Source organism: Chelonia mydas, chromosome 2 (genome assembly GCF_015237465.2).
Source record: "Chelonia mydas isolate rCheMyd1 chromosome 2, rCheMyd1.pri.v2, whole genome shotgun sequence".
In the NCBI taxonomy this organism is placed as follows: domain Eukaryota; kingdom Metazoa; phylum Chordata; order Testudines; family Cheloniidae; genus Chelonia; species Chelonia mydas.
This window is the reverse complement of record NC_057850.1, coordinates 40,052,740-40,078,287: the sequence shown is the minus strand read 5'-3', so window position 1 is coordinate 40,078,287 and position 25,548 is coordinate 40,052,740. Positions and strand designations below refer to the sequence as shown.

Here is a 25,548-nt window from a genome sequence, read left to right as displayed (position 1 = left end):
TGTTCCCCCCATGTCTAGTTGGCAGCCGGTATCAAGTGGAGTGCCCCAAGGGTCGGTCCTGGGGCCGGTTTTGTTCAATATCTTCATAAATGATCTGGAGGATGGTGTGGATTGCACTCTCAGCAAATTTGCGGATGATACTAAACTAGGAGGAGTGGTAGATACGGTGGCAGGAAGGGATAGGATACAGAGGGACCTAGACAAATTGGAGGATTGGGCCGAAAGAAATCTGATGAGGTTCAACAAGGATAAGTGCAGGGTCCTGCACTTAGGACGGAAGAATCCAATGCACCACTACAGACTAGGGACCGAATGGCTAGGCAGCAGTTTTGCGGAAAAGGACCTAGGGGTGACAGTGGACGGGAAGCTGGATATGAGTCAGCAGTGTGCCCTTGTTGCCAAGAAGGCCAATGGCATTTTGGGATGTATAAGTAGGGGCATAGCCAGCAGATCGAGGGACGTGATCGTTCCCCTCTATTCGACATTGGTGAGGCCTCATCTGGAGTACTGTGTCCAGTTTTGGGCCCCACACTACAAGAAGGATGTGGATAAATTGGAGAGAGTCCAGCGAAGGGCAACAAAAATGATTAGGGGTCTGGAACACATGACTTATGAGAAGAGGCTGAGGGAACTGGGATTGTTTAGTCTGCGGAAGAGAAGAATGAGGGGGGATTTGATAGCTGCTTTCGACTACCTGAGAGGTGGTTCCAAAGAGGATGGTTCTAGACTATTCTCAGTGGTAGAAGATGACAGGACAAGGAGTAATGGTCTCAAATTGCAGTGGGGGAGGTTTAGGTTGGATATTAGGAAAAACTTTTTCACTAGGAGGGTGGTGAAACACTGGAATGCGTTACCTAGGGAGGTGGTGGAATCTCCTTCCTTAGAAGTTTTTAAGGTCAGGCTTGACAAAGCCCTGGCTGGGATGATTTAATTGGGGATTGGTCCTGCTTTGAGCAGGGGGTTGGACTAGATGACCTCCTGAAGTCCCTTCCAACCCTGATATTCTATGATTCTATGTCATTATAAAGTTAGGACTAAAATGTTGATTGGCCATTGTCATTGCCATCTTATTGCTTTTAGTTTTGTAGCGATAATAGGGTGGTATTTTAAGTAATTAAAATGCAGGATGGTCTCAGCAATGTTTTTTAATGGCTTCACCTTTTACCTCTACGATGAAATTGTCTTGGCTGAAATTCTGAGAGATAAGCCAGTCCAGTGTATCTCTTATAAATGTATTAAACATTAAGCAAACAGTTATAAAGCAAATATATGTTTAAATGAAATATGTCACTAGCTAATTTAACTTATAGTTTTCCTAACTTTCTTAATTTAATTTACAATAATACAGTGCAATAATTAAATCAAGGTTATAAATGAAGTATAATCAGTAAGTCACTGGTTCAGTTTATTTGGCTCGCCGAGAATTACAATTAGTGATTGTATTAATTATAACAAAACAACTCTCAGTGTTTTACAGGAAGGTTAAGGGGAGAAGCTGTTCCCTTTAAGTTAAGCCATTCAGCTAAAAGTCTAGTTCTTGCCTTGGTTTTAAGTAAATACAGCCCTTAGAATCATTTCATAGGCCATATTTACACTACAAAATTATGTCGACCTAACTTATATGGGCAAACAGCATCAGCAGTTATTAAATTGCTTGTGTGTATGCACACTCAGCTCTGTGTCTGTGGTGTATGTCCTCACCAGGAGTGCTAATATCAATTGTATTGTCACTGTGGGACAGCTCCTGAAAGCCAGTTACAGTCCATGTAAGCAACACAGGGTCTACACTGACACTGCGTCAACCTAATTACATGGCCCGTAACTCTACACTGCTCGGGGAGGTGTTACTAAATTGGTGTAGAGAGGCTCTTACATCAGCAGGAGCCAAATTTAAGTGAAGAAACAGCTAGGTCAACATAAGGCAGCTTACATCGACCTAACCATCTAGTGTAGACCAGGCCTCCTTTGGCTGCTCTCTCCCATTAAACTTCACTCTTCACAGAAACTACATCACACTGTTGTTTATTTAATCTATTTTCCCACCCCACGTTAACACAATGGCTGCATCTTTCTGACAGTCTTGCACAGATACAAAATGTTTTCTAGAATCCCACACATAGCAGTTTCAGAATAACTTATTTAACCTACAGTTCTCTCACTAACAGATTTAGGGATTTAGTGTCTACTCCAGGGAACAGTTTGTGACACATAGACACCCATGCACACTAATGGGTGTTGGAGTGATTTGAGCACCCTCAAATTGCTCGACAGAAAGGTTTTCACACTGCCTTGATGTCTTTAGCTCACATGATTAGTCTTAGGGTATGTCTACACTATGGCAGCTAGTGCTGTAGTGTAGACACTTTCTACATTGATGGAAAGGGTATTTCCATCAATGCAGTTAATCCCTCTCTCTGAGGGTAGCTGTATCTACACTGCGGGGGTTGGTTAGGTCAACTTAGCCATGGCACTCTGAGCGAGAAATTTTTTGCAGCCCTGAGCAACATAGCTAGGTCCATCTAATTTTAAGTGTAGACTAGGCCTTAGTTTTGGAACTAAGGCTTTGTCTACACTAGCACTTTTGTTGGTAAAACCTTTGCTGCCCAGGGGTGAGAAAAAACACACCCCTGACCAACATAAGTTTCACTGACAAACATGCCAGTGTGGACAGCGCTATGTTGGCGGGAGACATTCTCCTGCCGACGTAGCTACCACCACTTGTTGGGAGTGGTTTAATTATGCTGGCAGAAGAGCGGCTACATGGGAGACCTTAAAGCGGGGCAGCTGTAGCGGTACAGATACGACGCTGTAAGGTCTGTAGTATAGACATAGCTCTAGGTGATATCTACCTGTATCTTTATAAATGATAAAATGAAACTTGAAGATTTTTGATGTGGGGGGATAGCCTGGTCTTTTCTCTCTCACGTGTAGATTTCAGGCTTGGCTTAGTTGTGGGTCAGAATCTTTTACCTATTCGTCCTCAGATGGCAGTCCAGGAAAGTGAGCAGGATACAATTTTGGGTGTCTTATTGATGTGAGAGAGCCTCCACTTCCTTCCACATGGTTAGAGTGTTTTGTAGGGATCAGTGTCCCATTCCTCCACCTCAGGGGACACCCCAATATCTTCAAAGACCAATTAGCTGTTACAACCTGGTAGCCATAAGTTACTTGGTTTTGAAGTCAAACCGAAGAGCCCAGGTTAGAGCGTACATGTCTTGCTACAGTTCGTTCATAACTGCTAACAGATGTCTCTTGAAAATAGGACACAAGAAGAGCCATGTGATAAGGAGCTGGTAGGCAGACTTCTGCTTAGGCCCACAACATAGTATTTAAATATAATTAATGACTTGTCAGCATATACACATCCTCTCATTCCACATGTACTCAGGACAATGAAATGACACTGGGAAAGTAGTGCTGAAAGGTGGGGGCAGAGTCTAGGGCAAGTGGATGACCTTACCCTAATAACCGTTTGCCTCCAAGCCGGAAAGCTGCTTCGGACATCTAGTAACGCTAACGTTCATTAGGCCTAAATCCAAATGTTACTCAGGCCTAAATCCAAATGTGGCCTATGTTCTGTACCGTTTTCTTTTACGCATTTTTTTCACTGTAGAATTTCAAAAAATGATGAAAAGAGGATATGAGAATTCAAGCTGTTAACACGAGCATCTGATTGTGAGGGGAGGTTGTTTCAATCTATTCTGGTTCTTGTCATGCTCCTTTATTGGACTCCCATGAAGTCATATTTTCCTTTATCTTAGGTACTTTTATGGCCTTCGTCACCATGCTGTCTGAGCACCTTACAATCTGTAATGTATTTATCCTCATAATGCCCCGTGAGGTAATGAAGTATCATCATCCCCATTTTATAGATGGGGAAGTGAGGCACAGACAGATTGAGTGACTTGCTCAGGAGGGAATTGAACCCAAGTCCCAGGCTAGTTCCCTAAACACTCAGAAATCTTTCCTCTCTTTAAAATCTTTGCTTTTATTTTATTTATACAGGATGCACTGAAGGCCCAATTGATCTGGTGTTCGTGATTGATGGATCAAAAAGTCTCGGAGAGGATAATTTTGAAGTTGTAAAGGAATTTGTCTCTGGAATCCTGGATTCTCTTGAGATTTCTCCCAAAGCTGCTCGAGTTGGTTTGCTGCAGTATTCCACTCAAGTCCGCACAGAGTTTACATTAAGACAATTCAGCACAGCCAAAGACATGAAAAAAGCAGTATCCCAAATGAACTACATGGGGAAAGGCTCCATGACTGGACTTGCCTTGAAACAAATGTTTGAGAGAAGCTTTACTGAAGCAGAAGGGGCAAGGCCATTTTCAGCAGAAGTGCCCAGGGTGTCTATAGTGGTTACAGATGGACGAGCCCAAGATGAAGTCTCTGAGTGGGCCAGCAAAGCAAAGCAGAATGGTAATCTGGTATTTCTTTGTCACTGTTATTTTAAGGATGTTTATATTTATTTATTTTTAAAAGTATTTCAGCATATATTAATGAAGAGACAAGATTGCTGTAATGTACTGGTCAGTGCATGTAGCACTGCCCTCTGCTGGAGGGAATTATATTTTCCAAAACATTTGGTTTGCTGTCTAGGGCAGTGGTTTTCAAACTGCGGGTCGTGACCCAGCACTGGTCAGCACCACCTACCGGGCCATTAAAAGTCCTGTCAGGAGTGCTGCCCAGCTAAGACAGGCTAGTCCCTACCTGTTCTGACACCGCGCTGTGCCCCAGAAGCGGCCAGCAGCAAGTCCAGCTCCTAGAGAGGGGAGCCATAGGGCTCCATGCGCTGCCCCTGCCCTGACCACCGGGTCTGCATTCCCATTGGCCAGTAACCAGCCAATGGGAGCTGGGGGGCAGTGCCTGCTGGCAAGAGCCTCATGGAGCCGCTTGTGTGCCTATGCCTAGGAGCTGGACCTGCTGCTGGCTGCTTCTGGGGTGCACCGCAGTCCGCAGTGCCAGAACAGGCAGGAAGCCTGCCTCTGCACCCCCACTGCGGGTGACACCCCGGGCTGACCGGGAGACACCCGAGGTAAGCCCACGCCCCAACCCCATGCCACAATCCTCTGCCCCAGGTCTGAGCCCCTCCAAACCTGGAGCCCCTTCCTGCACCCCAAACCCTTCATCCCCAGCACCACCCCAGAGCCTGCACCCCCAGCCCAGAGCCCTGATCCCCTCCCATATCCCTGCCCCAGCCCAGAGCCCACTCCAACACCCTGAACCCCTCAATCCCGGCCCCACCCCACAGCCCTCACCTCCGCATCTCAACCCTCTGCCCCTGCCCTGAGCCCCTCCCACACCCTAAACCCCTCATCCCCAGCTCTGTTGGGTCACAGGCATCAACAATTTTCTTCAACTGAGTCGCCAGAAAAAAAGTTTGAAAACCACTGGTCTAGGGGCTTTGCCACAAAGCACCACATTGCAACTACTCCCAGGAAGTAATGAGTAAGTACCTCTGAGAGGGTCTATGTACTGAAGAACCAAATCAGCACAAGGCAGTTGCATTGTATAGCTTGAATGCTGAACTGTGCCCTGCATGTTTCCACTAAAGGTACTTCATTTAAATGGAGAATCGCAGATATTAGGAGCTTTATTAAATATTCCTTTTAACACATAATATTAATATAAAACACCGCACTCAAAGTATCAGAAATATGTTGTTTCAGAGCCTTTGCTTTATGCTATAATTTTTAAAAATACAGCATAGACTTGGAAGCAATTATATGTTGCTATGATTGGGTGCCCACCCTGCACAAGACCAGAAGGGATTAAGGTGGCTAGATGATCCAGTTAATGGCCCAGGCTGCACCTGGGGAAGGAGCCAGTGAACAGGATTAATTAGTTGAGGCTCAGCTGGATGGGGATAGGAAGGGCCAGTATTAAACCCAGGAGCTAAGAGCAGCTGGGGGCTGCAGGGAAGTAGTCTCCAGTTACTCCCTGGGAAGAGGAGGGAGTTGTGCATCTGGCAGACCCGGAGATGGGGAAGGGCCAGAATCATAGGACTGGAAGGGATCTCATGAGGTCATTTGATCCAGTGCCCTGTCCTCATGGCAGGACTAAGTATTATCTAGACCATTCTTGACAGGTGTTTATCTAACCTGCTCTTCAAAATCTCCAATGATGGAGATTCCACAGCCTCCCTAGGCAATTTATTTCAGTGCTTAACAACCCTGACAGTTAGGAAGTTTTTCCTAATGTCCAACCTAAACCTCCCTTGCTGCAATTTAAGCCCATTGCTTCTTGTCCTATCCTCAGAGGTTAAGAACAATTTTTCTCCCTCTTCCTTGTAATGCCTTTTATGTACTTGAAAACTGTTATCATGTCCCCTCTCAGTCTTCTCTTTTTCAGACTAAACAAACCAGGTGCAGAAAGGCCCAGAGAAAAGGTAGTAAGGTCCTTGGCTGCTGACTAGAGGGTCCCTGAGCTGGAACCTAGAATAGAGGGTGGCCCTGGGTTCCCCTACCAGCCAGCAGGGAAGTGGCACAGACCAGGCAGGGGAGAGTGGACTGCCTGGGACAGTTTGGCCCAAAAGACTTTGATACCCTGGAAGGGGAGGACCATAGTGACCTGGCTAGAGGGCCAAGTCACAAAGAGGAAGCTGCCTCTCCTGCAATGAGAGGGCCACATGGTGAGAGAGGATGACGGATGGAGAGACTGTCAGAGGTGTGTGCAGCACCTGGAAGGAGCTAATCCCCAGAGCGGTCGGGAGGAGGTGCCCTCGAGGTGAGCTGACCCTGTGACAGTTGCTTTATTGTCCATATCCCACTGGTCTTGCTGAAAAAGAAACCCATTGTTTGTTATAGAGGTGGGCCTAGCAAGATGATAACTCACATTCAGATTTAATTGAAGACAGGTGATTTTGAACAGTAAACGTGGTCTACAATATGTTGTTGTTTGATTGTTTTGGGGGGGGAGGGTTTTCATAAAACTGTAGCCTATGATCAAGGTGGCAGAAATCAATTCTGTAAGGCACCCGTGGCAAAAATCACTTTTGCCACATAGTATCTACTAAATTTTTCAAAATAAAAAAGGACTTACCTGTAAAACAGGAAATGTTTTGCAAGAGTCCTACTACTAACCTGGGCTGATGGACTGTGGCACAAATAAAGCTGTCAGGACCTTAGAGAGGCTTCACACCTTGTTTTTTGACATATCCACACAATGATACCTTGTTGCACACCTGAATGCAGGCAGGGGCACCCATTTGTGCAACCAGTTTGGAGTGTGTCCTGATATGACTCTGCTAAGGAGAAAAGGCAAGAAGTGATGGTACAAGGAGATGAGGAAGAAACTGTGGAAAACTACAGAGTAGGAAGCAACAGAGCTAATAAACTTGTATTCACAAAGAAATGTCAACACCATGCCTCTTTCTGAAGCTTTGAAACCAATAACTTATGGTTTCATGCACGGGAGTGAGTAGGCAGGATTTGGGACAGTGTATGGAAGAATTACAGGCCTTGACAAGTAAAAGATTTGGAGAAGTACAAGCCAACCCCACTTACTTTCAGTGAGAAACCTCAGCAGTGGATTGCTTTCACTGAGACACCAGGAGCCAAATACATCCCCAGTGTAATCCCACTGGGGGCAATGTAGTTTTGCTGAGCAGAAATTTGGCACTGAATGTTTTATCATTGTTAACGCCAAGTCTTTAAAAAGCAGCAGACCTCAGCATGAACAGTCCATTCGTTAAACTGAATCAACCTCTGTAACATGGTGGATGTTTTACTTTCCTGGCTAGCACAATGTCACCCAAGGTCTTGGTAGAAAGCAGGACTCTGCTTAATAAAAATGTAGGCACTGGAGATGGAAGAGGTGTATTTACTATGTCATCACATCCAGTCTCCTGCATTGCCAGTGGAGGGTTGAAAGTGGTTATTCATAGTGAGTACGTAGATGTTATCACTGAACAGCAAAGGAAAGCAGATGCACTAACCCCACACCCTACTTTTTATCTGAAACCAAGAAGCTGAAAAATCAGTTTTTGTAATTGGCATCTGGAGCTCTCTTAAAAATTGCTTCAGTCCTTAAAAGGATAATTGTTGTGGGTTTTGTTTTTTTTAAATGACTAGGATCCCAAACAGATGTTCTGCACTCATTTCACAATGACCTTTTGCAGACAGGACAAGGACCAACTTTTAATCTTTTATAAATTCCAAAGCGGTCAGTGCAAGATGAGTGCATTTTCTAATGGCAGAAGTGATGTAACTAGAAATGAATATTCAGATCATGTGTAAACCAGAAGCAAAGAATTATTGCCAGCTGTTGGAAAACAGGAATATGAAGTGTGCTCTGCTTTGTGTGGTGTGAGTTTAAAATCTGTCTGAGAGGAATGTGAGCCATTGTCCCCAGCCCAGCTACCAGGATGTATTAAGACTAACTACGGCATGAATCCCCTTAAACAATTGATCTCCTACTCTCAGTTCTCTTCCTTTCCCCTCCCTCCCTTGACAAAAAAACAAACCCCCAATGCAGGAGAGACTCTTACACCCAGGATCCCTGCCCCAGGACTCATTAATCTCACCAGCCCCATAAATGGCTCCTCTCTCTCAGTCCCTTGTCCCAGCATAAATTCTGCATTTCTCTTAGATGACCAAGAACTCCTAGATTCCAAGGCTCCAGATTAATCTGCCTAACTGACTGTATCAGAAGACTATGTATTTAAGTCTATTTCTCAGCAAACTACTGATCTCTTTCAGGATTCTTCCCCTGCCTGCCTTGCTACTACATCAACCCTATCTATCATTTCAGCAAAAAAGGAACTGGACCCTGTGTCCCTCCAGCTCTATGTCCCTCCAGAGTCTCTCAGTGCTACTGCTAAAGTGATCAGAGGTGCTCTCTCTCCCTCAATATGTTGCAGGCAGCACTCTTTTGGGATTCATTTATCTTCAGTGGTAACCATATATCCATGGTTTCTTTAGCTGAAGAATTGTTTGTTAATAAAACTAACAGTAAAGCATTCAGTTTCTACAGCATTTCAGATGTTCTATTACGCAGTGTAACTAGGATTATTCATCCAACATAATCTTTGGAGTTACGTGGCATGCACATTTATGGTGCTATAAGTAATCAATAATACATCTTCCTTTCACTTAAACTGCGGATTTTTAAAAAATTTCGCGGTAGTAATAATGTGCAATTTCTCTTGCACTCAGGTATAACTATCTATGCTGTTGGAATAGGAAAAGCAATTGAGGAAGAATTACTGGAAATTGCTTCTGAGCCACCAGACAAACATCTTTTCTATGCTGAAGACTTCAGTACCATGGGGGAGATAAGTGAAAAACTAAAAAAACAAATCTGTGAAGGTACCACATGCCTCTTCCGTTGAGATATAAGAAAAGCGAACAGCCATTTCTCTTCTGTTTTTAATAAATGATGCATAAAATATACACTTAAACCCCAGGAGGATTGGTAATGTTCCCCACCTTCCTTCAGGCTGCAGTTAGATCAGTGAACCCCACCCAGGCTAAACATGAGCTATTCCATTAGGAATATTGGTGGGGGGGGAGGGAAATCCAAATGATGATTTATTGGGAGAACAATTGCTCTTCTGGTCTGTATGAGTCATGTTTAAAATTGTGTAGGGCAATGGTTCTCAAACTTTTTTTTTTCATGGACCACTTGAAAATTGCTGAGGGTCTCAGTGGACCACTTAATGATCTTTCCAAATGTTGTTTGTACCGTTAGCTAGTGATTGTAAAGTGCTTTGGATAAAAGCGCTATATAAAAAAACCTTAATAATTAACATTTTTTTGTTCTACAAATAAAAGCACAAAACTCATATTTTAATATCAGTAGTCTTACCTTTCTAATGTGATGGATGTGCCCTCTCTCCCCGCCACCACGGCAGCCTCCGACCTGGGGCTGGGAAGGAGTGGGGTCTCTCCCTCTCTCCCCCACTGTGGCAGCCACCAAGCTGGGGCTGGGAAGGAGCAGGGTATCTCCCCCGCCGCGGCAGCCCCTGATCTGGGGCTGGGAAGGAGAGGGGTATCTCCCCTGCCACGGAAGCCCCCGATCTGGGGCTGGGAAGGAGAGGGGTCTCTCCCTCTCTCCCCCGCTGCGGCAGCCCCTGATCTGGGGCTGGGAAGGAGGGCTGTCTCTCCCCGGCAGCCAGAGCTCTGGATCCGGGGAAAGTCACCTTTCTCTGGCTGCTGCAGCCCTGCACATGCCAAATTCCCCCCACCCCCTCTTCTCACCCCACTGTCCCCTCCCACTTACTCCCTATTCCCCCCAAGGCCACCACCTCACCTTACTTGTGTGTCTTCTGCAGGGTCCAGGCACCTAATTAGTGGAGCCATGTCTGTGCAGCTCTACTAATTAGGTGGGTGGCCCTTCATTCTCTCGTGTGTGGCTGCCCAGGTGCGCACCTTAGAGGGAACTACCCGCGGACCACCTGAATGGAGCTTGCGGACCACTGGTCGTCCGCGGGCCACGGTCTGAGAACCTCCGGTGTAGGGGAATGTTGCCAATGTCTCACTATGTAAGTCAATGGTTGGGCTCAGCAGCGGAAGAAAAAAAAAAGAAAGAAAGAAAAGTCTTAATGGCTATTGTGCAGCGTTCACAACAGCAACAAAATAGTTCGATGTACCCAGGAAGGAAACTGAAAAACAACCAGCTTGTGCATCAAACCAGTCCTTTGACCCATGAGCGCAGAACCTGGCTTTGCAAAATCATCCCCCACCCCCACCGTGGCACTAGCAGCCACACTCTAGACCTGCTTCCCATAGCAGCTGTTCAAGAGGCCTGGGGATTCTGAGCTAGAATGGACCCCTGTTCACCAGGGACCTAATGACACCCCTGCACCCACTCGCACACAGCTGGTACTCAGTATTACGTGCTCATTCAGATACACGACTGAAGTCACTTCCTGTAACAGGAGAAGGAAGCCCAGGAACCCTCGAGGGTTCTTTGCTGTGCAAGATTGCCTGGTAGGAAGTAACGCATCCCTCCTTTTAGGCAGGGCTTTGGGAGGAGTCAGGGAAAAGAATCTGACGGGGGGGCCCTCCAGACTATGTATCCTCTGCCTCTCCCCTATGGATCGTATTGCTAGCTCCCGTTGATATGCAAAATACTGGGATTGTAGAAAAGCAGTTCTGTTCATCCACCCGCATACATCTCTACCCCGATATAACGTGACCCGATAGAACACGAATTCAGATATAACGCGGGAAAGCAGCGCTCCAGGGGGGCGGGGCTGCGCGCTCCGGTGGATCAAAGCAAGTTTGATGTAACGCGGTTTCACCTATAACGCGGTAAGATTTTTTGGCTCCCGAGGACAGCATTATATCGGGGTAGAGGTGTACTAGGTAGGCAAACACATGATGACAATTTCAGAAGCATAGGGAGATTCCAAGTCCAAAATTCTCGGGCAACCCTTCTAATAAATCTCTCTCCCTATCAAACATCCTTTTGATAGCTGCAGTGCTGTTCGCCATAAATTTCATTTACTTTTCAGAAATGCATTATTTGGTAAACCAAAAAATAAGTAAATCTTGCCCCTTTGAGGCAGTTTCCAAACTAGAAACTCTGTCTCCAGTGTTGGGTCCGTCTACCTCCTGGTTTTCTGCTGCACAGCTTCTCTCTTCATTCATCACAAACAGGTAATGCCTCTCACCTGCGGAACTGGGAGGCTGCCCAGGGTTGTTGCTGGAGGCTCCAGGATAAGCACCACTCTTTAACGTGGGCCACCAGAAATTTCGCCCCAAGTGATGGAACAAATTGGCAGCTCAGTTTCTCATAACCACTTTGTTTTATTTATAAGTTTAATTTGTAATTGTTGTTGTGCAGCAACGACTGTTCCAGCAAGTTCCTCTCAACCTCCCCTCAGTTGAGGAATCGCTGGCTGTAACCCTCTCGTTTCTCCCATGCAGCATCTCTCTAGCTGGCTCCCTGTACCCCCTGCACAGTAGCAGAAAGCCCTTCAAGCATCAAGACAAATCTAAGAGGTGCAATAGGCAGCTTTTCAGGAGCCTCAGAGGTCAAGTTATGCCCTGCTGCTGCAAGCCACCATTGCTGACTCTGGCAGGCCATAGGGGATTGAGTCAAACTGGCAAGCCAGGGTCACGCGCACACAGCCCAAAGTTTGGACTCTGCTATGGGGGGTTTGACCTGAAATTTTTCTGTAAATGTTGACAGACATATAACTGACTTAAGGTTAGTTGATATAATTGTAAGTTATTAGTAGTCAGTTGCTGAAGTGTTTCTAGCTTTAGAAGAACTCTTTTGATGGCCTAAGATGAAGGGCAGGGCTTAGTCTTGGCGCCTCCAGCAAAAATGCTGAGCCCCCTCTGAATTCCACTCAGAAGAGCCATTGCCAATGTGTTATGAATGAAGAGGGAAGCTGCTCACAGAAAATCATCAGGAAAGAAATATCATTTTCCTGTCATTGGAAGCTACTGTTCTGTGCAAAGAATAAAATCATTTTTTCTATTAATATCTTTCTCTTTTGGAAATTGTTTCTGCCAGCTTTGGAAGAGTCAGATCCCCATCAGCATCCACTGACAGGGAGGCCTCACAACACTGGTCCTCATTCTTCAGGTTAGATGCTTTAAATCTGTGTGTCCCATTTTCCCCTCAGTTGGCTCCCCACTCAGCATTCTTCTCACAGCATCCTCTATAGAAAGTTCATCATTCACCCAGAGGGACACCCATACCAAAAAAAACCTCACAAACCCTTTTTGGTCTTCTGAGCTTTGCTGCAACAAGCTTATGGTTGCATGCTCCCACCTTATCCCCCATAGTAGTTTATTAGGATGCTGCAACTTCCACAGCAGCCTTATACGTTGATGTACTTTAACGCATTTTTTTATTTACATGATCATTTACTATTTAATAGGCTCAGGCTTAACAGTAACCAATACAGATCTGAAGTCCTTCTCCTGGCCTGGAATACAACACATAAGCAGTCTATCTACAGTATACAATCTAATAGCTCAGCTTCTTTGTGTAAAATGCAAACTCTGAGTAGTACCTTACACCATTAGAAGTCCCGCTAAAATCCACTGGATTAAGGTGCTGATCAGTGGGTGAGTGGAAGAATCTGGCCTTAAATGAATAAGGTGTTACATACAAAATTCAATAGATGTGTTACATAATCATGACCACAGTTCTGTCTTGGGGTTTCCTGCAGGATCTGAACCAGCCAGCATAGCCGTCACAGATCTCCTTGCCTGTTCCAATTTTGCAGTACATCACAAGTATCTTTTTGAAGAGGAGAGTGTTTCACAGTCAACAAGATCAGGTAATTAGTTACCATGGCTCAGGTAATCTTTAGGCAATTCCAGCCTTCTCCTTTGATTACACAGGTTAGAAAGACGTGTCAAGACTGGAAATTCATAAACAATGCCCACCACAGAGTGGCGTTCCTTGCCTACCTGTTTCTTCATAGTACCCTCTCTAAGTGCATCCTCATCTGTGGTGATTACAGCTAAGTATTTAACTGGGATTTGATATGTGCATCTTTTGATAGTGATTATACTATGCTTTGGTGCCAGGAAAATATTGAACATACTTTGCATTTAGTAGCTACATTCTCTTGCAGATTCAGTATATTTAGATTACATGTCACTGTTTCTCTGAATGCCTTCTGTCTGCTTTTCCAGCAAACCCTTCAAAAGATAAGAAGGAGCAGTGCAACTGTGAAAATCTCATAACATTCCAGAACCATGCCAATGCTGAAGTAAAAAAACTAACCCAGCGATATATCCTTTCTGAATAATTATTTCCTGGATCACACGTAGAAAGGAAGTTATTTATAAGGGGAAGGAAGATGGGGAAAGACAGTTACAATAAATGCTAATTAGGGCCACACACTTAAAACTCAAAGTCTCAGATGTCTCCTTGGGCCCAAAAGACTCTACTACTGTTTATACAGCTCTTACAATGACTTCAAATCCACAACTCCTTCAATGAAAGGACCAAAGTTTTTATTCATAAATATGCATCCTAATGTTTCATAACCACTGAATAGCAAGAGAAGTCTACATCTTAGATCAGGTGAGTAGGGAGTGTAAGAGGAGGCAAAAAAAATGGAGACTGATTTTGAGACCATAATCCTATTCTCTGGATTTGGCTATTACTTCTGTTGAAATTTGAGTCCTCCATCATACTATTTTTGAGTAGTGTTTATTGGCAACAGGAAACTCTTGTCTCAGAATACTGAAGAGAAGTCTCCTGCTGTGCTTAGGGAATAGCCACATGCAACAAGTCACTTAAAATAATTTCCAAATGCAAATGTCAGGATATTCTACAGAGAACAGTGATGATGACTGATTTTACACACACAAACCACTTCTGGCTTCAATTTTAATTATTTTAGTCTCCTCTTAGATGCCTAAGCCAGGTCAGCCCTTTCCTGCAACAAACTCTGGGAAAGGTTCACAGCTATGAATCCCAAGTAGCAACAGCCACTCCCTGCAGCCTGGAGTTAGGTGCCTAACTCCCTTTGAAAGTCAGTCTTGCTTAAGCCACACCCATTCTACAAATTTTCTGCTTACTAGCTTAAACAGCAGCCAGATCAGCTTTCTGGCTTTTGTGAATCCCATTCTTACGCACAGAACTCTCCCTCTGTGGATTCCACTAGGCAGCAGACAACCTAATTAGGTGTTGCGAAGAATGAGAAATGGAGGGCTGAAAGGGACCTTGAGAGGTCCTCAAGTCCAGTCCCCTGCAGAGGCCGGTCCTGGCAGGTGTTTGTGCAATGTATTCCTAAAAACATCCAACAATCCACGCTGGGCCCAAAGTCTCCTTTGTGGATTCAGCCCTTATTTTCTCTGTTCCCCATCTGTAAAATGGGGATAAAGCATTTCATAAGTGTTGAGGATACACACACTAAAGATTATGAGGTGCTCAAATACTACAGTACTCATAACTACCTGTTTTCCTGTACTGTACCAGATCTATTTGTGGGTTAGGGACTTCATGTCTTCCATCTTAATCTAGTGTAAATAGTATGTTTATATATAAATAATGCTTCATAGCGGTAAGTAGGTGAAACATTTTTAAAGATTGCACTAGCAAGGAACAAAGTTTCACTTCACTTTAAAATGCCAGTAGAAGCCCCCTGTTTTTCCGATCACTGTGCTAAGCAGATATAAGCAGTGACCTGCAACTCCTGTTTATGGGTCCTTTTGGTAATACTAGTGGACAGTACATTTAAATGTAAGAGAACAAAATGTTTAGGGGTGATAAAGAAACCCAGTTGTAAAGTTCCATATTGGGCTCCCTTTGCCTAGCCCTGCATTGAAAAGGAGGAAATAGGGTTGAGCTGTGAAATACAAGGACTGAGGGGAGTGGATAGCAACAGCACATCAGTAACAGACTACAAACCCCCACAACCAGCAGCATCTGCTGCAGTTGTATTTTCTCTTCCCTCCATAATAAGCTGGGGACATGAAGGGCGGTGGGGGGGAGGCACTTAAATGATAATGAAAGAAAAATGTAGCAATTACATGCCAGAATGCTGAGTAAAAATATATGCAGCATTGTGCTGGATTCAACAGACAATATTTGTTACAAATACAGGTGTGTACAATTTTAGAGGCTGCCATGACGTGCTTGTCAAATTACTGTCATTTTAAAAACGATTTCACCTTCCTTCGGTGTGTTGAGAATCAAATTAATATTTGAAGGACTTTCTGGCAAGTTTTTGTATACTACTGTGTATTCCAGATAGCTTTTTCCTTAACTTATTAATACTGGAAGAAATAACTAAGAGAATGGAAGCCCTGGAAAACAGACTAAGATACTGATGAAGAGTTCTTAACAGATGTATACACTGTACTGTATATTTATACATACAAGTTGCAACAAAGCTATTTTCTTAAAGCAGTACAAAGCTAGGTAGCACAAATCTTTTTGTGTCTGAGGGAAAAGGACATTTTTGGACCCAATATTTACATACTGAGGTACAGCATCATATTGTTCTCTTGCATTGATTGCAGTAAGACAAATGTTGAAAGGAACTTATAAAAAATTTAGTAACTAGAAAAATTTCTAAGAATTTAACACTTGAATTCATAAGCTATGCAATCTAATAAAATGCTTTTATTTTTAAATGGAAACCTCCATGGTGTGTTTGGGTATTTTTAGACTACTTACTGGTGTGTTACACAGGTCAGGCTAGTGATCACAATGACCCTCTTTTGGCCTGGGAATCTGACTCTAATATACTCTGTAAATCATTTTTGCTTTATTAGTTGTGCTCCATCATACTAAAAATATTAAGTGTGCAGCATAAATGTGATTATAAAACAATTGTTTCATATATACTCTCCTTTGCCTAGTATAAAACATTGTCTATAGAAAACTAGACATGAGGGAATGTGTAGTCTAGCTTAATAGGCTTTTACTTGCATCACAAATGTATGCACTAACTCAAACTAGTGTTTTCTTGCAGTATTCCAGGTGTTTGAGGAGCATTCAAGTAACAGTTTGCCATCTGCCTACTACATCCAGAACACACACAATCTCATCTCACCTAGCACTCTAGTCAGTGGACAGAATTCACAATTATTTGGTCCCAGTCTATATTCTACTCTATCACACTGTAAACACTTCAGGTCAAGGGTCTTTTCTTGTGTGCGCACGCTATCTAGTCTACAGTCGGAGACACGCAAATTTCCTCCAGTTAAAGGGCAGAATATGGGGCACTAAATGTTTTAGGGAGAATGGTCCTAGGGTGATTTTACATTCAAATATTCCACTTTGAGAGCCATACAGAAGGTACTGTTTTTGTTGAAGCAGATTCTCTCAGGCTAGACAATCCTACTCTTGTTGGATAACTCACAGTAGAGCTAAGCAAATTATTTAATGTGGTGGTCAAACCAAAAAAATGTGATTAGTTCCAAACTGACACTGAATTTGTTTCTTACCACAACAAAACCCCACATTTAAACTGAGCAATAGCTTTTCTGAACTGCAATTTCACCCTCTCTTCCAGTCTCTGAAAAAAATCTACCACCTGTTGGTGCCTTTTTGAGTGAATCTTATATGTCTTAGGTCACAACTGTGACAGCAAGTGTTCTCTCAGGAGAACATGGAGACTTTTACAGATGAAAACCAGCTGTATCCCCAAGAAACCTGAAGGGTGTTTTCTTTCCCTCCCAAAATCCTTTAGTTTGTTGCTGCCCTTCTCTCTTCTTGGACAGCGTTTTATATTCCTTTTTTCATGCTCTGAAGGTAAAGTACAGACAAGCAGTATACATGTTCCCTTTTGATTTCAGCTTGTCAAAATAGTAATTTCCTAGCTTTCCAAAAAAGGCAGTAGCCTTTTCTGCACATTCTTGTTAAAGAGCAGTTCATCCATTGTGAGGATGCAAACATTACAGTAGTAAGTTTGTAGGGTTAAGTGACATCCCTCCATGCAGACTCAAGAGTGATGGTTTTCAGTTCCTGGTACCTCCAAATTTTGCACGTGTTTACAACTTACAGCAGCTGAAAGGACCAAAAAGATGCTTGAAGACAACTTTTTTTTTTGGTACTCAACAATTACATAAACCTTGCATGAATGTATACAGCTTTACAAAGCAGTATAAGCTATTTTATATCTAATTAAGTAGAATTCATTTTTGAGAATGAATAGATTTTCAAAAGCATTTACTGTTTTGGACTCAAATTCTTAAAACAAGTCTCCCCTTGCAACATGCTAACTGGTAAAGAAAATCATGACCGTGTTACAACAGTAGTCTCTGAAACTAGACTGAGGCAGTAAGTGATGGGATTCTGTAATCGTGCTGTTAGACTGCAAACAATTCTGCATCCAATATTGGTTTTTGCTAAAGATCCATTAGTTTTTCAGACTGGTCAAAGAAAACTTAAGAGTTTCTGTTAGAGCTTTAGTTAAGTAAGAGGTTTCAAATCTGACCTTCAGCTCACACACACCCCTTTCTAGAACTGGGAACTGAGTGCAGTTTCATCTTACGTGCTTCCTAGCATACATGAAGAGTTTGTTGTTTGATATTAGTATGTGCTCATGGGAGTTTTTTATAGATGCACAAAAAATGCAAATATGCCTATAATTGAACAAATATGGTGGCTGATGGATCCTGGAACACAATCTCCCCCACCTTCCCAGAACTTTAAATCTCAGAATGTTGAAGTACAGGTAATGGATTAACTGACATCTAGCATACAAACTAAGTGGTGTCCAATTTAAATAATGCAAATTTAAACAGGCAAATTTTACTTTCAAAATCATTTTTAAAATAAACTTCCTCTTAAGAGAGGATCCTAATACAGAGATTCAAAGATCAATGGGGTTAATTCTTCCAGTATCACAGGATTTAGCTAAGTAACTTCCTTCAGGTTTTATTGTGACTGTAATGGATGTCACTTGCAAAGATTCTTACAGTTCAGAACAGATTAATAATCAATGACTGATTCAGCATACATCAAAAGGGGAAATACACATACACAGAATTGTAGTAAAGTGTATTTTGTATGGCTTTATTAAAGATACATTGCTGAAAAGCTGAAACCACCTATGAGAGAAATTGTATTTGTTATTGTGTATTCTTTTTACTAGACACCTGACCTCTCACTTCTAAATACTCCTTATTTGTATTAAAATAGCACCAGTGATCAGGGCTTCAGAGAAAGATGGTCCCTGTCCATAAGCAGAGACCAACATTTTCAAGCATAACTAGTGATCTGAATAAATCTCCTTTAAAAAAAAAAGGATCTGCAGATGGGATGCATAGTACTTTCTAAAAAAAGAAGTCCCTTTATGATGTCTCAAGTTGGGCACTCAGCCTAGTCACTTAAAAAAAATCTGTATCTCACTGTCGCTTAGATTTTATAAGTGCTATTTTAATACACTGAAATGAATTCTCCCTTTAGAAATATAGGCCCACATTAGATTTGGGTGAACTAGGGTTTTCAATTGAGTAGGGATATTAGCATGAATAGACCCAAAACATGAAACCAAAAAGAATGAAACCATAAGAAGAGTTGTGTCAAACTTGCAGTGACCCTTCAAAATACCAGTGTTCTCATTTAAGGTTTGGGCTAATACAAAAAAATACCTCTTAATTGGGTACCAGGTGCAATAAATAACAGGCTATAGAAGAAACTCCATCTGGCCTTAGGTAAGGTCTGATAATTGGTAATATGATCACGTTTATTAAAAGCATATATAAAAAAAGTAAACTCTTCAAGGATTCACTGCTAATACCTACCTGACCAAGTTGGAGCTGACCAATACAGGGCTAAAGCCAGAGATGCCTCCCTAGACCATTTGTAAGTATCTTGATCAAATGCTTATGTTTTGTTACTCCTGGAATGTAGTAAATTGCTTGTTTAGGCTTTTTAGGCCCATTTAGAGCAATTTTATAAATACCATTCAGTCTTTGGATTTAATGAAGGATTTATGGTTAAATTATACCCTACATAAATAATTCCAGCACTCCCCTGGGAATGAAAAAACTAGTCTCATCTCTTTCCTGGATCTTAAAAAAAAGATAATTTTAGTTCAAATAAGCCTCTTCCTTCTATATATGTTTAAACAAAATTCTCTCAGCCACTCCCTTTGCTTACCTACCTCAGACTTACATCAAATGAAATTAAGATTAAGTTTTTAGGCTGTTTTATGTCCTACTCCTCTTGAATTAACCACACAAAATAAAGCAAACTATTAGGATTTTCAGGGATTCTTATTCTACTTGCCCTATTCAAATCCAAAACCTTTGGAAAGTTTTAGACTGTTTTTTGTAGAACACTTTTCTAACAGAAAAGGAGGCACAGTCATGGTAATCAGTCTCTATTTGCACACTTGTGCCCGAAACTAGTAACAGTATAAATTAATACAAAATACAGGGTTTTTTTAAAACAAGTCTGTAACCAGTTTTATTATAGAAAGGATGACAGCTCTCCAGCTTTTACTTCTCAGTGGTCTGCTCTGGCATGCTTCTAATGATGTCAGAATCGCCTGTAAATGGAAAAATAAGCCATATTCAAATCTCAGGAAAGGGACTACAGCAAAATCCATTTACAAATACAGGACAACTATTTGGAAGCTATTTTAAGTTTGCCATTCCACAATGACCAATATCTTCCACTTAGAAATCTGTTATAACTTGGCTTTTGAAAATTCTATCACATTAAATTAAAAACTCAAGTGTTGGCACCAACAAATAGTTTTGAAGGATAGTATACTTCTGAGTACGGTCTCTATTAATAATCTCTGAAATGTTTTCCCTTTAAAAAACAAGATGTCAAAGCTGTTTCTATATAAATTATACTAATGTACAACACAAAATGACAATTAAATACACATCACTAGCCATTAAAAACACAGAACTAGAGAAACAAGCAAGTCCTGAGGATACATTGCAGAATTTTAATATAGCAAGTGACTAGCCTGATCATTGAAATATAGGATAGTAACAATATTTGCAGTATATGAAATACCAACTCAAAAGCAGAGATACAGACTTAAGAGCTAAATTATACAACTAAAAATAAAAGTGTTGCATGTAACTATATTAAAATAGTTATTCACAAGTCAAACCTGAAGCAGCAGGTTATAAATTAGATTTTGCTGGAATTAGTTTGAGAGCAAAATATCATACTGTATTCATATCATACGCACAATAAGCATATATAACTACAGTGAAAATTCAAATGGTCACTCAAGGACAACTCAGAGTTACATCTAGAAATGTAGTGAAATCCATCTTTAAGCAGCCATTCAAAGTGGCTGACAAAGCAGCACCTAAACAAGGCACCATCTAAAATAGAGCAGGATTAGACTATGTTTAAAGATACTTTGGGGTAAATACAGACAAGAAATTGCTTAATTAAGAGTGTTCGTCTTAGGGGTTATAACAGTCAGCCTTTAGGCCCAGAGATACCACCAGCCAATGGTAATTATCTTTGTTCACTGCTGACACCAATCATTTAAAATGAGAAAGGTTAGAGCAGGGGTTCGCAAACTTTGTTTTTTAACTGGTGATCCCTTTCACACAGCAAGCCTTTGAGTGAACCCCCCTCTCCCCCCGGTAAATATATAAAAATGTGTTTTTAATTTTACACCATTATAAATGCTGGAGGCAAAGCAGCGTTTGGGCTGGAGGCTAACAGCTCACGACCCCCTGAGGGGTCCCGACTCCCTGTTTGAGAACCCCAGGTTAGAGCATTTAGCAATCCTGTTCACTTTCAAGCTTAGATGTCCAATAAGAAAAACTGAATTAGAGATCATATTTCCAAGCCATATCAACTGGCCAAAGTATTCTAAAGATTCCCATTCCTGGTGGGAAAAATAGCTTGCTGAGGTGAAGCAAGCCCAATAAAGAAAATATGCTGGTTTTTTGTTTTTAATGTTCTGTGTCATGGAAGTCCTGTCCTAGCCCTGGATCCTGGTATTAAACAGAATGGCAAATCCAGTTAATGTTTTGTGCTGATGGAGTCGTATAGAAGCAAAAGACGCTAGAAAACATACCTGGATCAATGATAGCCAGCGTGCACACCCTGTAGTATTTTCCACATGCTGTACCCAATTCAATATTGTTGCCGCTGTAGTGATGCACACCAGTCTTTGCCAGCATAGCATAGTACTCAATCTCTGATTTTCTGAGAATTAAGAAACTATGTGTCAGAAAATGGTACACTCACTCATTCCCATCAAATGAATCCTTCAATGGAACATCATTAGACCAGTCTGAATCCTAACTACACTTCCAAAGTTTTAGATTATTGAGCAGTGAAGTTAGTTTTATTCTTCCACTTGAGGTGTGTGTTGGGGGGCAGTCACCATCTTTCCCCCAAGGGGAGCCTGACTTCCCAATCACAGCTTTCGGATATAGGAGTCTGATTCTGTTAGACAGGAACGGGGTTTGGCAGCTCTGGTTAGTGCAGGTGTCTTTTCCAAGAAAGGCCTCAAGAGCTGCTTAAATAGCAGGTAGGCTCCTTTGTACAGGGAAAAAGGGCTGACAGGAGATGCAAAAGTAGACTGCTGACAGGGAGTGGGAGTGAACAGGACTACTTGATGGGTTGGTCACTGGAACCTGTAGCTGATGAGTAAGACTGTGAGTTTGTCACAGACATCATGGATTCCGTGACTTTCCAGGACCTCTAACTTCTGCCCCAGCAGCGACTGGCCCAGGGCCTGGCCACTGCAGGGGCAGTTTCGTGCCACCGCACTCCCTCCCCCAGCAGCTGCAGGGGTTTGGGTGTGGAAAGGGGCTCAGGACTGGGGGTTGGTGTACAAGAGGGGTGAGGAATCTGGGCAGCGCTTACCTCGGTGGGGCTCCACAGAAACAGCACCATGTCCCTCCTCCAGCTCCTAATCCACCTGCAGGCACTGCCATGGTTCCCAGCCAATGGGAACTACGGAGCTGGTGCTCAGGGCGAAGCAGAGTTGCCTGGCCACACCTCCACTTAGGAGCTGAGGGAAGGACATCACCACTTCCGGGGAGCTGCGCAGAACCAGGTAGGGAGCCTGCCAGCCCCACCCCTCACCAGCAGCAGTCCCGGGCTGCTCCCCCCAGAGACCCCCAGGTCACTCTCCTCCGGTCAGGGGTATATAGTACAACTCATGGACAGGTCAGAGAACGTGAATTTTTGTTTACTCCCCGTGACTTATCCATGACTTTTACTAAAAATGCCCATGACTAAAATGTAGCCTTACTGATGAGGGCTGGGGAAGGCAAGTGGCCAGATGCTAAGCAGAAGGGAAGCAGAAACCTGGGCTTCTGGTGGTGACAGAGGCATTAAAGTGAATTGTGTCCAGTTCTTTCACATTCCTAGCTTGCCCCTTTTTCACTTGGCCTCTATGAGCTGCAGGTCTTGTCAACCACCACTGGTCCCCTCCAGCAATCCAAATTACATGCAGATCCACATCAACCTGGTTCCCCCCCCATCCCCCGCAACCCGAATAGCTCCAGCCACTACAGGGTCTGGATCCCTTTTCTGCATCTTGAAACTCCTCATAAAAAGTTATTTTCAAAGCCACCAAATCCCTATTTGATGACAGACAGGATCCAGCCCACGCAGCATGAGGTTTCAAAATAGGGAGGGGAGAGGAAGAGGCATAGAAGCTATTTAAGGGGGAGGGGAGAGGAAGAAGCATAGAAGCCATTTAGGGTTCCTTCTCCACCTGCGTAACAGCCACTTTCCTACACCCTTATTATTTGAATCATATCAGGTGTAGAAAGTTTTTCTTTAATATAAGCTTCCTTTGCTGTACAGAAGCTGGGCAGCGTAATTTAAAAGCACTTTACAGGCTCAGTCCTGCATTGTTTGCACAAGCAACTTGCACCAGAGATCCAGCATCATTTTGCAGCAAATATAACATTGCAGAACTAGGACAGGACAGTTCAGTACACTGTACTAAAAACTGTTCACACTGTGCACGGCATAAAGCAGATGTGGATAAAGTATCTTTCTTTCTAAAAGCAGTTTTCAGGAAGTCCAATTTCCAACAGAACAGTACCTACCTCAAAGCAGGACAGTTGTTGGCTAGGATGACCAACTTGGCTTTGCCCTGCCGAATCATTTTCAGAGTCTGTTTGTACCCAAGCACATATTTACCACTTTTCATAACCAGTTGAAGCCTTGAGTTTATGGACTCTAGCGACTTTTTCTGTAACAGTGTTAAAATACATGGAATAATGCAGATTAACAGAGAATGAACAATTTTAAAGAGCTTTAACTGAACAAGTCTTTTGGTTCACTAAGCTTTTTACTATTTACAGTTCAAAAGATGAAGTAGCTCATATCTAAATAGCCAAGAAGTTAAGAAAGAGCTTATCAATAACAAAACAAGAAATTTGTATATCATATGACAACATTCCTCAGACTTCAAGGTAGTCCCCTTATTTACACCTCTTAAATGCAAAGAGAAATTAACTGACAATTTTTAAAGCTACTATACAAATTATGTTGTATTGTTCTGAACTTCCAACCTGACCCTACCCTTTTCAGTGTCAGCATATTTGTGGGATCCTACATTCAAAGGTCCTTTTTCAATTTACCAAGGCTAAGCCAGATTTAGAAAGCAGCATCAAGTTACCCCATTTTAAACTGCAGTCTGACCATTAGGCCCTGTCCTGTGTACATACATTTCATGCAATACAACTAGGACAGTGATCACTATCAACAGAGTGCTGAACTGATTTTTCTGTAACGCTTTGCGGCATATTGCAACCAGGTAGTGAATTTTGTAATTACAGAGGACATCTTACAGCATGACTCCCATACTTTCGAGCGTACAAAAATAAAGGCAATGCTCATCACAAGATACGCAGAGCAGACGCCGAAATGCACTGACCCTCACCCACGCTTTGTTCTAGAATAAAGAGGCAATAACCCATCCCGACCGCACAGAGCTAGCAAAGCCCCCGGGGGAGGATATCGACACGCCAGGGAACCTCGGGCGGACAGCGAGAGCCGGGCGTGAGGCGACCCGGGCTCGGAAGACACAGGGGAGAGCGAGGTGAGGGGCAGCCCAACACAGCTAAGGGGACGATACCGCCCTGCGCCAGCGCCTCCTGCGAGCTGAAGGAGCCCAGGGGGAGGCCTCCCACAGCGACTTGGGGCACCCTGCTCCGCTCCCCTCATTCACTGGGTTCCCCCCCAAGCTCCCACCCCCGGGACAGCCCGGAGACCGCTGGCCGCTCCCCAGGCAGCTGCCCCGCGCCCAGGGGCCGCTCCGCAGCCTCCTGCCGCCGCCGCCGCCACGTGAGCGCCAGGCCCGCCCCGCTCACTCACCGTTTTCTTCGCGGCCACCATGTTGCTGCCTCGTGTCGGGTCCGGCGGTTGCTGCAACACAAGGAGGAAGGGTTAGTCCCGAGTGCCGGCCGGCCCGCAGCGCCCCTGCCCAACCCCGCGGAGCCCCGCTCACCCGAGGCGCGCCTCCAAGATGGCCGGGCAACAAGAAAGGAAGAACCTCCCACAATGCAGCGCATTTCCCCCCGGGTGCCCGGCGTGAAATCTCGCGAGGCGTTAGTTAACTCCGCCCCTTCTGGGTTGAAATACGCCTGCGCCAGACTCTGGAGGACAGTAGTCGGCGGGGTTTTCTGGTTGGGAGAAGGGAGGGAGTAGTTTGGGCGGCGGGGCCTGATGGGGAGGAAGGGCTCTGTAAGGGGGCTCGGCCGGCCGGGCGGCCGGCGGGCGGGGGGGAAGGAAGGAAGGAAGCTGGGGCTGGGGCTGGGGCTCTGGCTCTGGCTCTGGCTCTGGCTCTGGCTCTGTAAGGGGGCTGGCTCTGGTGGGGTGGGGGAGAGTAGCTCAGGGTGAGGGGCTGGTTCTCTGGCTGGGGGGACAAGAGGGAGTAATTTTGTGGACACCTGGTCCTTTGGCTTGGCTCAGCCCAGACCGGGGATTGTTCTGTGATTGCCCTGAGAGGCAGGGGCCCAGCTCATTAGAAAAAAGAAAAGGAGGACTTGTGGCACCTTGGAGACTAACAAATTTATTAGAGCATAAGCTTTCATGGGTTACGGCCCGCTTCATCGGATGCATATAATGGAACCTATAGTAAGAAAATATATATACAGAGGAGGTGGAAGTTGCCATACAAACTGTAAGAGGCTAATTAATTAAGAGGAGCTATTA

At 43.7% G+C, this 25,548-nt stretch overlaps 2 protein-coding genes and 1 non-coding gene across 13 annotated transcripts in view; 1 reads left to right on the top strand and 2 right to left on the bottom strand.

Moving 5' to 3' along the window:
• Window positions 1–16,064, top strand: part of MATN2 (matrilin 2) — a 117,637-nt gene extending 101,573 nt beyond the window's left edge. For all 11 annotated transcript variants that reach the window (XM_043539311.1, XM_043539319.1, XM_043539316.1 and 8 more), the window contains 6 exons: window positions 4,006–4,419; window positions 9,156–9,308; window positions 12,469–12,540; window positions 13,133–13,243; window positions 13,605–13,703; window positions 15,700–16,064. In XM_043539311.1, the coding sequence (XP_043395246.1) occupies window positions 4,006–4,419; window positions 9,156–9,308; window positions 12,469–12,540; window positions 13,133–13,243; window positions 13,605–13,703; window positions 15,700–15,752 (902 nt within the window). In that variant the 3' untranslated portion in view covers window positions 15,753–16,064. The remainder of the gene's footprint in view (window positions 1–4,005; window positions 4,420–9,155; window positions 9,309–12,468; window positions 12,541–13,132; window positions 13,244–13,604; window positions 13,704–15,699) is intronic.
• Window positions 16,065–19,817: 3,753 nt separating this feature from the next.
• On the bottom strand, window positions 19,818–24,947 carry RPL30 (ribosomal protein L30). The gene is made up of 5 exons (XM_037892234.2): window positions 24,842–24,947; window positions 24,709–24,759; window positions 23,436–23,581; window positions 21,440–21,570; window positions 19,818–19,927 (listed from the first exon to the last, which is right to left on the bottom strand). Exons 2-5 carry the CDS (start codon window positions 24,727–24,729, stop codon window positions 19,878–19,880), a joined length of 348 nt encoding a protein of 115 aa, XP_037748162.1. The 5' UTR covers window positions 24,730–24,759; window positions 24,842–24,947; the 3' UTR covers window positions 19,818–19,877.
• LOC114018537 lies at window positions 20,270–20,397 on the bottom strand. Its single transcript, XR_003563839.1, has one exon. It is a non-coding gene; the product is annotated as a small nucleolar RNA SNORA72 (small nucleolar RNA).
• Window positions 24,948–25,548: the final 601 nt, after the last annotated feature.